The 14,940-nt window shown below is 46.2% G+C and overlaps 1 protein-coding gene across 1 annotated transcript in view; it reads left to right on the forward strand.

Annotated features, from left to right (window-relative positions):
- Window positions 1-14,940, forward strand: part of SHANK1 (SH3 and multiple ankyrin repeat domains 1) — a 382,494-nt gene that overhangs the window by 251,515 nt on the left and 116,039 nt on the right. The window contains exon 14 of the mRNA XM_075840236.1: window positions 9,753-9,828. Within this exon, the coding sequence (XP_075696351.1) occupies window positions 9,753-9,828 (76 nt within the window). The remainder of the gene's footprint in view (window positions 1-9,752; window positions 9,829-14,940) is intronic.

Here is a 14,940-nt window from a genome sequence, read left to right on the forward strand (position 1 = left end):
CGGCTGGGACTAGGCATCAGGTAGACGTCAGGTGAGGTGAAGCAGGTCAGACGTGGGATACAGTACGACACGACTTGGGCACAGCACAGTGCTCGACCAGGGTGGTATGGAATGCAAGGAACAGGAACAGGTACACGAACAGGTACAGGAACAGGAAATAGGAACACACTAGGGGGCCATCACATAGACAAACTAGGAAACATCAACAACGCTCAGCCATAGAAGCAGGGGGCTGGACCCCTCTTATAGTCCAGGGTACTCACGGATTCAAGACATCAGAAGTCTGGTACGCGCGCTGCCCCTTTAAGAGCGGGCACGAGCATGCGCGCGCACCCTACAGGATCCGGCTGAGGTGAGTGGACGCGAGCGCTGGCCTCTCCTGACCTGGCTTGCCCACTCGTGGCTGCGGCTGTCAGGAGGAGGTTGGAGCTGACGGCCCGCAGCCACGGACATTACAGTATCCCCCCTCTTACGCCCCCTCTTCTTGGGACCAGAGCGAGAGGGAAACTTTTTCAGAAGAGTAGGGACAATGAGATTCTCCTCTGGCTCCCAGAACCTCTCTTCAGGACCAAACCCCCTCCAATCCACTAAATAAAAAGTTTTTCCTCTCACTTTCTTGGTGTCCAAGATCTCCTTAACCTCGAAGGTGTCTGAAGAGCCGCTGGAGGAAACCACAGGGCTGGGAGTCTTGGAACAGCGGTTCAGAATCACCGGTTTCAGGAGGGAAACATGGAAGGAGTTGGGGATCCTGAGGGTAGGAGGCAGCCGAAGCTTGTAGGCGACAGGGTTGATCTGCAGCAGGATCTCGAGTGGTCCGAGGAACCTGGGAGCAAATTTGCACGATGGCACCCTCAGTCGGATATTCCTAGAAGACAGCCAGACCCTTGTGCCAGGAAGAAACTGAGGAGGTTTTCTTCTTCTTGTGTCAGCCTTCCGTTTCATGCGGTTGACTGCCATTAGGATGGAGGATCGAGTCTGCTACCAGATCTGCAGGAAGTCTCTAAAAGTGGAGTCAGCCGCTGGTACCTCGGAAGTATCGGGCCAGGGAGAGGAATTCGTGGGTGCTGGTCGTAGACAATGAAGAACGGTGTATTCCTTGTAGACTAGCTGGTGTGATTATTGTAGGAGAACTCAGCCCATGGGAGCAACTGCACCCAGTCTTCATGCTGCTTGGAGATGAAGTGGCATAGGTAGTTCTCCAAGATCTGATTGAGCCTCTCGACCTGACCATTGAACTGAGGATGGTAGGCTGAGGAAAAGTCCAACTTCACACCGAGGAGTCCGCAGAGGGCTCTCCAGAACTTCGGGGTAAACTGAACCCCCCGATCAGACACAATATGCTGCGGCAAGCCGTGCAGGTGGAAGATGTGTTGGATGAAAAGCTTGGCTAACTGAGGAGCAAAAGGAAGACCGGTCAGAGGAACGAAGTGGGCCATATTCGAAAATCGGTCCACCGCCACCCAGACAGCACTGCATCAAGCAGAGAGAGGCAGGTCCGTGATAACGTCCATAGCTATATGCTGCCAGGGAGCATTGGGCACAGGCAATGGCTGGAACAGACTCGCAGGTCTGGAGTGAGCGGCCTTGTTGGTTGCACATACAGAACAGGAAGAAACTAAGTCCATAATGTCCTTGGGCAGCGTGGGCCACCATAAATGATGAGCAATCAGATCCCGGGTCTTACGTACCCCCGCGTGACCTGCCAGTCTAGAGGAGTGTCCCCAGGGGAGGATTCTTCCACGATCAGCCAGGCGCACAAAAGTCCTCCCTGGAGGACTGTCCCCAACTTGCAGGGGATTGACAGAGACAATGCAAGACGGATCAATAATGTTCTGTGGACCCTCTATGGTGTCTTCCGTCTCGAAAGACCTGGACAAGGCATTGGCCCTCACATTCTTGTCGGCCGGGCGATAATGGAGCTCAAACTGGAATTTGGTAAAGAAGAGTGACCACATGGCCTGACGAGGGTTCAGCCGTTGGGCCATCTGGAGGTAGGTCAGATTCTTGTGGTCAGTAAAAATTAGGATCAGATGAGCTGCGCCCTCTAGTAGATGTCGCCACTCTTCCAGAATCAATTCGATGGGCGGTAACTCCCGATCCCCAATCGAGTAGTTGCGTTCTGCGGAAGAGAAGAGCTTAGAAAAATATCCACATACCATTGACTTGCCCTTGGGACCTCTCTGGAACAGGAGTGCACCAGCACTGACAGAGGATGCGTCCACCTCCAACGGGAACTGCAGAGAGACATCCGGATGATGGAGGATAGAGGTTGACGTGAAGGCACTCTTCAGGCTATTGAATGCGGACTCTGCCTCGGGAGTCCACACCTTGGCGTTCATACCCTTCTTAGTAAGGTTAGAGATGGGAGAAGTCAGTGAGGAGAAGTTTGGAATAAATTGCCTGTAAAAATTGTCGAATCCCAAAAAGCGCTGTATAGCCCTCAAGCCTTGAGTGCGTAGCCATTCCAGGACAGACTTTACCTTCTCAGGATCCATCTCGAGATCTCGATTCGAGACGATGTAGCCGAGGAAGGGTAGAGCATCTCTGTCAAACAGGCACTTCTCCAACTTGGCGTACGTGATGATTCTCCCTAAACCGTAGCAGAACTTGACGGACATGTCTCTGATGCGTCATAGGAGCTGGAGAAAAAAATCAAGGTAGACTACAACACAAACATAGAGGAGGTCACGGAAAATGTCATTAACAAACTCATGGAAGACCGCGGGAGCATTACACAGGCCGAAGGGCATTACTAGATACTCATAGTGATCATCGCGGGTGTTAAATACAGACTTCCATTCATCACCCTGGCGAATCCGGACTAGATTGTAAGCCCCACTCAGGTCTAGTTTCGAATTTTTTTTGGCTCCACGTATACGATCTAACAGTTCATAAATCAGTGGCAACGGATATTTATTCTTCACCGTGATCTGGTTCAGACCTCGGTAGTCGATGGAAGGATGAATAGAGCCATCTTTCTTTTTAACAAAGAAGAACCTGGCTCCTGCCAGGGAGGAAGACCTTCGTATGAAGCCCCTCTCCAAGTTCTCTTTCACATAGGCAAGGAGAGAGGATATACCCTACCACAGGGAAGGGATGCACTAGGAATCAGTTCGATAGGGCAGTCATACGTCCGATGTGGAGGCAATGTCTCCACCTCCCTCTTGCTGAAGACGTCCGAAAATGCAGCATAATGACTCGGCAATCCTGCCAATGACCGAGGCAGAGAAGGCTGAACCGAACGAATCTGTACGAGGCAACGGCTTTGACACTCAGGGCCCCACTTGAGAACCTCCCCAGAATTCCAGTCCAGGACTGGGGCATGCAGTCGGAGCCACACAGGGTTAACGGCTTGGGGTAGGACATAAAACTACAGAAGTTCGGAGTAAAGGGCCCCTAATTGGAGCCTCAGCGGCTTGGTCACAGCTATAACTGGGTGTGGCAGAGGTAGTCCATTCACTGAGGCAACTGTCAACGGGCTCTCCAGAGGGGTGGTGGGTAATTGCAGAAGGTCCACCAGGTCCAGATACGCAGAGACCTGATGCTTTCTCACACCGGACACTATGTTCACAGGTATGGACAATTTAGACGGAAGTCCATTCTTACCCAAGGTTGCCTCTCCTAGCAACCCTAGGCATTGGGATCTTTGGGGACACAGGCACACAAGATGGCCACCGAGGCCGCAATAAAGACAGAGTCCAGAAGTGCGTCTGCATTGTCTCTCCTGGGTGGACAACTTACATTGGTCCATTATCACAGACTCCTTAGGAGGATCGACATCTGAGGACAGCAGGGGTTGCTGCAAAGTAGGAGAAAACCTGGGAAGGACTCCTTCCCGTCGAACCTCTTGGAGACGTTCTCGGATCCGTATATCAATCCAGGCGGACAGAAGGATGAGGTCATCCACGGCAGATCCCGAGCGGCAAGTTCGTCCTTAATTTCAGGAGCCAGTCCATGCCAGAATGCAGGCACCAGGGCCTCATTGTTCCAAAACATTTCTCCCGCCAGGGTGCGGAATTGGATGGCGTACTCACTCAGGGAGGTGTCTCCTTGGCGTAGGTTAATCAAAGAAGCCGCTGCAGAAGAGACCCGACCAGGCTCCTCAAACACCATATGAAAAGTCCGGAGGAAGGCTTGGAAGTCACGGGTCTCTTGTCTTTGTCTCTCCCAGATAGAGTTCGTCCATGCAAGAGCCTTGCCAGTGAGGAGGGAGATGATGAAAGCGACACTTGCGGCATCAGACGAAAATGTCCTATTATACAGGCTGAAGTGGATCTGGCACTGATTCAGAAATCCACGACAGGTACTTGCTTCTCCATCATAGCGGTCAGGAAGTGGCAAAGAAACACGCATGTCAACACTGCCATGAGGTGTAGTCTGAGGATCAATAATGCCAGGAGGTATAGTAGGAGGAACGGCAGCTTGTGCCTACTGCCGACGTGCAAGAATGTTCAACGCTTGGAGGAGTTGGTCCTGTCGAGAACGGAGGTCTAGCATATCCGCTCGCATCTCTTGAGACGTCGTCATAGTCTTGAATCGACCAGCGGGGTCCATGACCTGAGTGTACTGTCACAAAAGGTCTCTGGACCCACTTGGCCGTACCGCCTTGGCGGTATGGCAGCTGGCCAACAGGGCACAGTACAATGTTTATAGTTCGTATAGGTACCTGTGGCAGCTCGGACAGCAGTAAGGCAGGCTCGGCTGGAACTAGACAGCAGGTAGACTTCAGGCGAGGTGAAGCAGGTCACATGTGGGATACAGCACGACACGACTTGGGCACAGCACAGTGCTCGACCAGGATGGTATGGAATGCAAGGAACAGGAACTGGAACAGGTACAGGAACAGGAAACAGGAACACACTAGGGGGCCATCACATAGACAAACTAGGAAATATCAACAACGCTCAGGCATAGAAGCAGGCGGCTGGATCCCTCTTATAGTCCAGGGTACTCACGGGTTCAAGACACCAGAAGTCCGGTGCGCGGGATCCGGCTGAGGTGAGTGAACACGAGCGCTGGCCTCTCCTGAGGAGGAGGCTGGGGCCAGCGCTTGCCGACTCGTGGCTGCGGCTGTCAGGAGGAGGTTGGAGCTGACGGCCCGCAGCCACGGACATTACAGTTACTCATACCTCACAACTTACAAGTATCACAAAGAGGGACAACCGATGCCCCATCGCTGCCCCATAAAGTATAATGCCCACTTAGCTGCCCCTAGTGCCAGTTCCCTTGTAGATAGTGACACAGTGCCCATGTAGATAATACCACAGTGTCCCCTGTACATAATGCCCCTATACAGTGCCACAGTGTCTATGTAGATAGTGCCACCCCCCTGTAGATAGCGCCTTTGGGACTCCCTCTAGGAGTGGAATCCCCAGCCAGAGCGTAGGCCGGGGATTCCGCTCCTAGAGGGAAGCCCTGATGTCACTGTCTATATATGGACGTTGCCGGCTCTGGCCGGGGATTCCGCTACAGGAGGAGCCCCGGACGTCAATGTCCATATATGGACAGTAACTTCAGAGGTTTCCTCTAGGAGCGGAATGCCCGGCCAGATCATCGGTAACAGGGTTTCCGTTCAAGGAGTAGCCATTGACGTCACTGTCCATATATGGACAGTGACGTCAAGGGCTTCCCCGAGCACAGCGCTTAAAATAGCGCTGTGCTCAGGGAGTCCTTAGTGAGCGAAGGAGCTCCCTCTGCTCCTCCACTATAAACTAATTCTGAAGCAGGGAGCTGATGGTTCCCTGCATCAGAATTGGGTTCAGAATTGACAGCTGGTCATACCCCGGCCGTCCGGGACAGCGGGACAGTTAGGAGGTATGGGTTACCAAACACAACTGCAGAACCCTAACGCCATCTCAATATGGACGACACGTCAACCCGGACCTCCACTGAATGACACTTCCTATTGCTATCTAAAATATTCCACTCTTCCTTGTCATTCTCATTCTTGATCTAGTACTTAATGATGCCCCCCCCCCCAAAAGCGATAGTTGTGCCGTGGCACACTTAAAGGGGTTGTCTACTTTCAGGCAAATTAATGTTATTTTTTATTTAAATGTTATACAATTTTGCAATATATTTTCTGTATTAATTCCTCACGGTTTTAAAGATCTCTGCTTTTTGTCTTTGAGTAGGAACATTCATAATAAAATAAAACAAATAAACAAAATTGGTATCACTACATCTATAAAAGTCCAAACTATTACAATATACCATTATTTAACTCGCACAGTGAACGCCGTAAAAAATAATAAGAATTCTTTTAAAAAGTAGATTTTAATTTTGACGGTCTACTTCCACTAAATTCAGCAAAACAACTGTGTGGTCAAAATGCTAACTATAACCCTAGAACAATTCCTTGAGGGGTGCAGTTTCCAAAATGGGGTCACTTTTGGGGGGTTTCCACTGTTTTGTTTCCTCCAGGGCATTGCAAACGCAACATGGCACTGAAAACCAATCCAGCAAAATCTGCGCTCCAAAATCCAAATTGCGCTCCTTCCCTTCTGAGACCTGCTGTGGATCCAAACAGCAGTTTATTACCACATATAGGGTATTGCCGTAATCTGGAGAAATAGCTTTACAAGTTTTGGGGTGCTTTTTATTATTTATTCCTTGTAAAAGTTAAATTGTTTTATATTTTTTTAGAAAAAAAGGATATTTTCATTTTCACAGACAAACTCCAATAAATATAGGAAAAGACCTGTGGGGTCAAGATGCTAACTATACCCCTAGATAAATTCCTTGAGGTGTGTAGTTTCCAAAACCATGTCACTTTTGGGGAGATTCCACTGTTTTGGCACCACAAGACCTTTTCAAACCTAAAATATATTCTAAAAAAAAGGAGGCCCAAAAATCCACTAGGTGCTGCTTTGCTACCGAGGCCGGTGTTTCAGTCCATTATCACACTAGGGCCACATGTGTGATATTTCCTAAATCTGCAGAATCAACTCAATAAATATTGAGTTGCGTTTCTCTGGTAAAACCTTCTGTGTTACAGAAAAAAAATTTACCTCTAGTTTGCCTTAATTCCTGTGAAACGTCTAAAGAGTTAAGAAACTTTGGGAATGCTGTTTTGAATACTTTAAGGGGTGCAGTTTCTAAAATGGGGTGATTTATGGGGTCTATCTAGTATATGATGCCCTCAAAGCCACTTCACAACTGAACTGGTCCTTGAAAAATAGCCTTTTGAAATTTTCTTGAAAATGGGAGAAATTGCTGCTAAAGTTCTAAGCCTTGTAACATTCTAAAAAAATTAAAATAATGTTAAAAAAAAACGATTCAAATGTAAGGTAGACATATGGGAAATTTTAATTAGCAACTATTTTGTGTGGTATTATTATCTGTCTTACAAGCAGATGCATTTAAAATAAGAAAAATCCAAATTTTTGCAAATTTTCTTACAATTTTGCTGTTTTTCACAAATAAGCACTGAACGTGTTTTTTTATTTTCTTAAATGTTGCAGCTATTTATTTTTTATTTTTAAAAACTTTTGGAGATAAAATCTTCCTTCCTATATTATTTGTATAGACAGAACAGCAGGGTGTGAGTGCTTTATAGCCGATGCAATGAATGGGAGTGAAGTGACAGAAAAGTGTTATAGATTATTAGGGTATGCCCAGACGTGGCGGAGTTCTGCATACACTGTCCGCATCAATGCCGCACAGAATCTGCGTTGCAGATTCTGTTGCGGCTTTGCCTAAAATGGGCATTAAATTGATGCGGACTAGCCATTGCGTATTGAGGGGAAGAGGGCTTGCCTTCTCTCTATCAGTGCAGGATAGAGAGAAGGGACAGCCCTTTCCCTAGTAAAAGTAAAAGAAATTCATACTTACCCGGCCGTTGTCTTGGTGACGTGTCCCTCTTTCGACATCCAGCCCGACCTCCCTGGATGACGCGGCAGTCCATGTGACCGCTGCAGCCTGTGATTGGACTGTGATTGGCTGCAGCCGTCACTTGGACTGAAACGTTAACCCCGGAGGCCGGACTGGAGGAAGAAGCAGGGAGTTCTCGGTAAGTATGAACTTCAAACAGTTACTGCCGATCGTTTAACTCTTTCAGCACCCTGGACAGTGACTATTTACTGACGTCGCCTAGCAACGCTCCCGTAATTACGGGTGCACACAACACGTAGTCACCCGTAATTACGGGAGCCCCATTGACATCCTCAGTCTGGCTGTAGACCTAGAAATATATAGGTCCAGCCAGAATGAAGAACTATCATGTTATTAAAACCAATACACTCCGCAGCACACATAACATCTGCGGACTTCATTGCGGAATTTTGACTCTCCATTGAAGTCAATGGAGAAATTCCACAATGAGTCCGCAACAAGTCCGCTACACGTCCGCAACAGTCAGTGTATGCTGCGGACACCAAATTCCGCACCGCAGCCTATGCTCCGCAGCGGAATTGTCCGCAACATGTAAACGAACCCAACTAAAAAGCTGTGGAAAGCTATGGAGAAACGTGTACGCTGCGGATTTACGCTGCGGACTGTCCGCAGTGGAATTCCAGAGCAATTCCTGGTCATGCGCTTACAGTCTCCAGGAAGTGATGGAGTACAGCCCCCTCCACTCGAGATAAAAAAGCGACAGAAGAGCTGCATACAGATGATTTGTGCATATTCTGTATAGTGTTAATACCCTGCCTTATCTAAGCTTCCAGAAGTACCACAGAGCTGTCATTATCTTCCATCCTCAGATGAGATGACTCTGTTCATTCTATCCCACTCTATACAGCAAAGCTGATAAGTGAGATACAGAGATCAGAAAGCATCAGCCTATTGTGACTGCTCTAGTGGCCAGTGTGAACATTTTAATTTTTCAAGATTTTTTTTTTATTTGAGTTTAATAAAAACCTGATTTAAATATGTCATTTTCTGATGATACATTCCCTTCAATAGGTTGTCTGTGTGATGCAATGGCTCGCCGTCCCCCAGAACGAGAGATGTTCCTTAGATGTGGATCCTGAATATTTGAAAATGTATTGTCTAAACCACACAAACCCTCTTTTCGCTGCCAAAAAGGAAAATTTTTATCCTTTTGACATACACAAAAAAATAAATCTTAAACTTCATCAGAAAGCAAGTTGCATGTTCCCCTTCCACCCCTTACCATACAGACTAATAAACAGGAAGTAAAACTTTTCACCCCCCTCTCCCCAACTTCAAACGAGAACTGCACCCCAAATATTGCATTTGGGGCTTTAATATTATAGCAAGGTCTAAGCACTAACCCTTAAATTCTTGTTGAGGCAATCGGTTAACATCATGACATATTACATACAGTACATGCTTGGCAGTAATGGGGTAGAAGGACAAACCCAGCTCTGCTATATCTGTATATTGGCCTTTGTTTTAAAAGGGTTGTCCACTACAGAACAACTGATGACTTATCCACCGGATACGTCATCAATATATTATCGGTGCGGTCCGACAACTGGACCCCGCACTGATCAGCTGCTCCGGTGGCCTGCAGGCACTATTCCATGACCGGAGCCAATTGCTTCTGGCATGGATGTCCGGTGACTGGAGGCAGCCGGAGCGGCTGATCGGTGCAGGGTCAGGGTGTCGGACCCCCACAGATCATGTACTGGTGACCTATCCACCGGACCCCTTTATTATTAGAAATTGTTCTGCTTTTTTTTATACTTCGTACATGAATATCTTATCATGCCCATAATGTAGTAAAATAACCCAAATCTTTATTATTCTATAGATTTATTTATTTTACTGTCTTTGTGCTTTACCAGAGAGCCGGAGTGACAAAGCCAAGCGACTGTTCAGACACTACACGGTTGGATCGTACGACAGCTTTGATGCTCCCAGGTAAGAAATTCCTGCTTTTCTTTACGCTGCGTTCCATCTGTCTGCGGACATCATACAGGCAAGCTGTGTCTTCAAGGACATTTGCAGGTGTGATTATCACATGGACTGACGCCAGTTGCTCCCCAGAGGTGATTGGAAAACTGAGAAAGCGAAAAATATGAAACACAAGACAGCAAAATGCTAAATCAATAGTAGCCAAGGAGCCATATCTCCATACTAAGAAGCATTGCACTGTTCTAAATATACGGCTATATCATGCAGTGCAGAATAGTGTCATCACCTGCAGACAGAAGTTTATTATAATATAGATAATTATAATACGGTTATAGAAATATGACATAGAATACACATTGTTTACCGAATTTGATTTTTCAACCCTAAAATTCTGTTTTAATAAATATTCTCAGAACTGCATGTAATGTCTTGGTCTGTCCAGCAGAGGGAGTATGTGTTTATACCACGTTTCACTTTATGGTAATGTAGTAATTTAGTTTTTTATAAAAAAAAAAAATGAAGAGTAATATTGTCAGTATATAGTTTAGGATTCAACATTTTGAACAGTGGCGTACATAAAAGAGGATATAGCAAATATCATAATGCGCCATAATGGTGCCGGGTTTGGGAATGAAGTTCCTGTTGTTTGTTTTTCCTTTCTTTGGGCCAAATCCCCGCCCTGGTTTTCCCTTTGGAGAGGTTAGTCCTGCACAGGTTCTCACCACCCAGTATCAAAGGGGATGGGACTTAACCAGGACAGCGATTTCCATGGATTTCATTGCGGAAATTCCACAGCATTTGCAGTCGCAGCAGAGTGGATGACATTTGAACAAATCTCATCCACACGCTGCAAAAAAATCTGCCAAGATTATATATTGACCTGCGGTGTGTTTTTTTTTTGTTTTGTTTTTTTATCGCAGCATGTCAATTTATGCTGCGGAATCGCTGCTCTTTTGCTGCGGATTTTGCCCATTAAATTCAAAGGAGAGATAAAACCTGCAACAAATAGCAAATGTTGCGATTTTCATGGGGGAAAAGCTGCGATTCCGCCGCGCAAATCCGAAAAAAATCTTTTTGTGTTTAAAGTTAGTAAAAAGGTAGTACATTCCCCGTTGACATAACGACACGTCCCTCTGTTCTCCCTCCAGCCAGGCCTCCTGGGATGACATTTTATCCCATGTGACTTCTGCAGCCAATCACACGCTTCCGCGGTCACATGGATTGCAGCATCATCCCCAGAGGCCGGGTTGCACGAAAAACAGAGGGACGCGTCGCTATGTCAAGGCCCGGGGGGGGGTAAGTATTACCTTTTATTTTTCCAGCAGCTGAGATTCCGCGCCCGAAAATCTGCACCACAGTTTGGTACTTTGACCGGATTCCCTGCGGGTTCCATAACAGATACGCTGTGTACATTTATGCAGCATATCCACCTTGTTACACTTCATCTTCAACAAGGGAGTATGTGTTTATACAAAGCTTCACTTTATGGCAGTGTAGTAATTTAGCTGTAAAATGTAAGTTTTGTTTTCTGGTTTTATTAAATAGGTGCTCACAGTTGTCAAACATTTCCACAAGAGAATTTTTTTTCATAGTTTATTTAAGGGTCACAAAGCCCAAAATAAGAGTAACAGCATTGCCATATGCACTGAGCCTATATAGAGGAACACAGAGTCCCTACAGCTCCCTACTATATAGGCACTTTGCGTGCTGCTGTATGGTACTTCTGGATGTCACCGTGTTACTGAGATATTCTCCCTTAGAAACAATGCTCCTAGACAAAAAAAAACTCTGCATCTAATGGAGCAAGCCAAGATATTGTTTCTGTCGTGTATATATATATATGTATGGAATCCGACAGAAAGAAAACCCCATATGAAATCTTATGAAAGGGCCTTATAGTAAAACTCAGAATGTGCCCCACTTCCCACTGAAATCCGTAAAGGGGAACTGTACCATTCTGGCTTTCTGCAGCCACCACTAGGGGAGCTAACTACATATCTATTTATATAGCCAATATTGAACTCAAAGGGAGCTGTATCCATCTGTATACAGTGAGCTCCCCCTAGTGGCAGCTGCAGATAGCCAGTATGACAGGGTCATGGCATGCACAAGTAGCAGTGCAGTGTTGAGCCAGGGGGCTCACCATGGCCCCATAAAAGATGTGTGTATTGCCTCTATGGTGCTGTGATCAAATTGTTGCATGTCTATATGTAAAGTTTGGATGTTTTCTATTTACTGCTGATGTAAGAAATTCTTTCAAAGTGTTGATATATATATAATTTGAGTCTTTTATGTGTTTCCAATCCCGTGTTATGATCTTGTGAGTTTTCTTCATCGGTTTCTTATTTCCAAGGCTCTTGCAAAGTAGCTGAAGCGCAGTTATTCCAAAGCGTAGAATAATCAGACACCTACTGTGATGCATTAATAGAGTCACTTATACTAAGCCCCTAAGGAGGAGGTTGCAAAAAAATCTGATGGAACCAGAGGTTACATTAAAGAATGTGGGTAGAAATGGAGGTGTCAGATATATAACCCTGCCTGCCGTATGACATTTATATACTCTGTAGCTTCAGATGCCTGGTAAACTCATATTTCTCGATCCTTATTAAAAACATAACAAATAGGGAGTGTGTGTGTAATTGCTGAGCAAATCCTCTAGATGGCAGCGGTCGTTGATGAAGCAGATCTGCAACTAATTTGCTTTACAGCATCAAATCGGTGGCTTAACATCTGAAGATGTGGCATTGGCAAATTATGGTATGGCTATGCTACAATACATAGACAACCTGCCCAATTTAAAGAGGCTCTGTCACCAGATTTTGCAACCCCTATCTCCTATTGCAGCAGATCGGCGCTGCAATGTAGATTACAGTAACGTTTTTTTTTTTTAAAAAACGAGCATTTTTGGCCAAGTTATGACCATTTTTATATTTATGCAAATGAGGCTTTCTAAAGTTCAACTGGGCGTGTTTACAGTAAAAGTCCATCTGGGCGTGTATTATGTGCGTACATCGGGGCGTGTTTACTACTTTTACTAGCTGGGCGTTCTGATGAGAAGTATCATCCACTTCTCTTCACAACGCCCAGCTTCTGGCAGTGCAGACACAGCGTGTTCTCGAGAGATCACGCTGTGACGTCACTCACTTCCTGCCCCGGGTCCTGCATCGTGTCGGCCACATCGGCACCAGAGGCTACATTTGATTCTGCAGCAGCATCGGCGTTTGCAGGTAAGTCGATGTAGCTACTTACCTGCAAACGCTGATGCTGCTGCAGAATCAACTGTAGCCTCTGGTGCCGACACGATGCAGGACCTGGGGCAGGAAGTGAGTGACGTCACAGCGTGATCTCTCGAGAACACTCTGTGTGTCTGCACTGCCAGAAGCTGGGCGTTGTGAAGAGAAGTGGATGATACTTCTCATCAGAGCGCCCAGCTAGTAAAAGTAGTAAACACGCCCCGATGTACGCACACAATACACGCCCACTTGTACATAACTTTAAACACGCCCAGTTGTACTTTAGAAAGCCTCATTTGCATAAATATAAAAATGGTCATAACTTGGCCAAAAATGCTCGTTTTTAAAAAAAAAACAAAACGTTACTGTAATCTACATTTCAGCGCCGATCTGCTGCAATAGCAGATAGGGGTTGCAAAATCTGGTGACAGAGCCTCTTTAAGTATTGACCTTGCGGGCAGTGATATTAAAGAGCACCTGTCATCTCTCCAGACATGTCTGTTTTAGTAAATACTTGTATTCCTCATCTTTTTTTACGACTCTGCATTGTGCCGTTCCTCTGATATTCCTCCTGGAAATGTATGAATAAATTGACAACTTGGAGTAACCATTCCCCTTGCCAAAGGGGTGTGTCCCTGCACAGTCTGATAATGTCCAATCAGTGCTGACAGAGTGAGAGTGTAAGGACACGCCCCTCTGACAAGGAGAATGGTAACGCCCAGATGTCAATTTATTTCTAGATTTCTAGAAGGAATAACAGAGGAACAGATAGAATTCTATATGTTTTGTATTTATATTTCAAGGGGAATACAAGTATTTACTAAAATAAAAACACCTGGAGAGGTGAAAGGTCCCCTCTAAGGAGTTTTCTGATTTTATCTAAATATAGTTTAATCAACTTATCATGAAAAGTAAATATTTCTCATACTTGTAATATCTCTGCTTGCTGTCAGTGGATGAAAACATTATTATTATTTACATGTAGAGGCTGAAAAACCTTGACACTGGGTATAAATATAAACTTTGAGAACCATGTATACTGGGGCGTAACTAGGCAAACTCTTGACTGGGGCCCCCCCAGATGCCACACACAGCCCCCGTTATAGATAGTGCCCCCTGTAGATTGTGCCATACAGCCCCCCTGTAGAAAGTGCTATACAGCCCCGCCTGTAGACAGTCACACGACACTTATAGATAGCGCCCCCAACCTCCCCCTTGTAGATAGTGCCATACAGCCCCCCTTGTAGATATCGCCATAAAGCCCTCGTTTATAGCGCCATACAGCTCCTCCTATATATAGTGCCACACAGCCCCCTCCCTTGTATATAGTGCCACACAGCTCCCCCTTAGTAGATAGTGCCACACACAGCCCCCTGTAGATTGTGCCACACACAGCCCCTGTAGATAGAGCCACTGCCCTCCCCCTTCTAAATAGTGCCATACAGCTCCCCTAGTAGATAGTACCACACAGCCCCCTTAGTAGATAGTGCCACACAGAGCCCCCTGTAGATTGTGCCACACACAGCCCCTGTAGATGGAGCCACTGCCCTCCCCCTTCTAAATAGTGCCATACAGCCCCCCTAGTAGATAGTACCACACAGCCCCCTTAGTATTGCCACACAGCCCCTTGTATATAGTGCTACACAGCTCCCCCATGTGTATAGTGCCACACAGCCCCCCTTTGTATATAGTGCCACACAGCCCACCAAGTAGTACAATGCAATGGCGCATCCGAGGAAGTTGTATCAGCCAGGGGGATGTCAATCAAAAATGGAAAGGTGGGTTTGGAGGCAGGACTATGTGACTCTTCAGGATAGCGGCACCGCCCCATGACCCTTTAATGAGTAATTAGCATATAGTGTGTGCCGTTTTAAAAGTTGATTTT

This window comes from Rhinoderma darwinii, chromosome 10 (assembly GCF_050947455.1).
Source record: "Rhinoderma darwinii isolate aRhiDar2 chromosome 10, aRhiDar2.hap1, whole genome shotgun sequence".
In the NCBI taxonomy this organism is placed as follows: domain Eukaryota; kingdom Metazoa; phylum Chordata; class Amphibia; order Anura; family Rhinodermatidae; genus Rhinoderma; species Rhinoderma darwinii.